This window comes from Anneissia japonica, unplaced genomic scaffold (assembly GCF_011630105.1).
Source record: "Anneissia japonica isolate Jap-2015-1 unplaced genomic scaffold, ASM1163010v1 scaffold203777_len1604_cov157, whole genome shotgun sequence".
Lineage (NCBI taxonomy): Eukaryota > Metazoa > Echinodermata > Crinoidea > Comatulida > Comatulidae > Anneissia > Anneissia japonica.
In genome coordinates, this window is record NW_022693501.1 from 826 (window position 1) to 1,604 (window position 779).

The 779-nt window shown below is 35.2% G+C and overlaps 1 protein-coding gene across 1 annotated transcript; it reads left to right on the forward strand.

Annotated features, from left to right (window-relative positions):
• Positions 1–420: 420 nt before the first annotated feature.
• LOC117100797 (EGF-like domain-containing protein comC) lies at positions 421–766 on the forward strand (the record flags this gene model as incomplete). The annotated part of the gene is made up of 1 exon (XM_033240614.1): positions 421–766. A coding segment is annotated over exon 1 (346 nt), but the record flags the coding sequence as incomplete, so codon positions are not given.
• Between the last annotated feature and the right edge of the window lie 13 nt (positions 767–779).

Here is a 779-nt window from a genome sequence, read left to right on the forward strand (position 1 = left end):
ACTGGGTCTGTGAAATACCTTTATAGGATAACAGAGTGTTACAAGTGATGTATAATATATGTAACATTTTTTTATTGTTATACTTATTTTATGAGGCTTAATCCCTGTTGTTCACTTACTACAAGCTTTCTGTTATTGTTTCACAATTAAGTATGCTTGTAATTATTAAGGAAATATACTTTTATTTTTTGCACATATATGTTAGTATACATATATTATAATATGATGTCAATTATATAGCTTTTCTGATATGTAATATATTATTTTAATGCTATTTTCACTGCGTCCCAATGCCCTTCACATTAATAAGTATTTTCAGTGGTGCAGGAAGATTGTGGTACTGTTTCTATGCCTCAAGCCCTGTCTCGACTATCAGGTTTATTTGACAAAAACATGTGACATGTCTGATGGTCATGCAACATGTCTGATGGTCATACAACATGTGACATCTCTGATGGTCATACAACATGTGACATGTCTGATGGTCATACAACATGTGACATGTCTGATGGTCATACAACATGTAACATGTCTGATGGTCATACAACATGTGACATGTCTGATGGTCATACAACATGTGACATGTCAGATGGTTATACAACATGCGACATGTCTGATGGTCATACAACATGTGACATGTCTGATGGTCATACAACATGCGACATGTCTGATGGTCATACAACATGCGACATATCTGATGGTCATACAACATGCGACATGTCTGATGGTCATACAACATGTGACATGTCAGATGGTCATACAACATGTGACATGTCTGA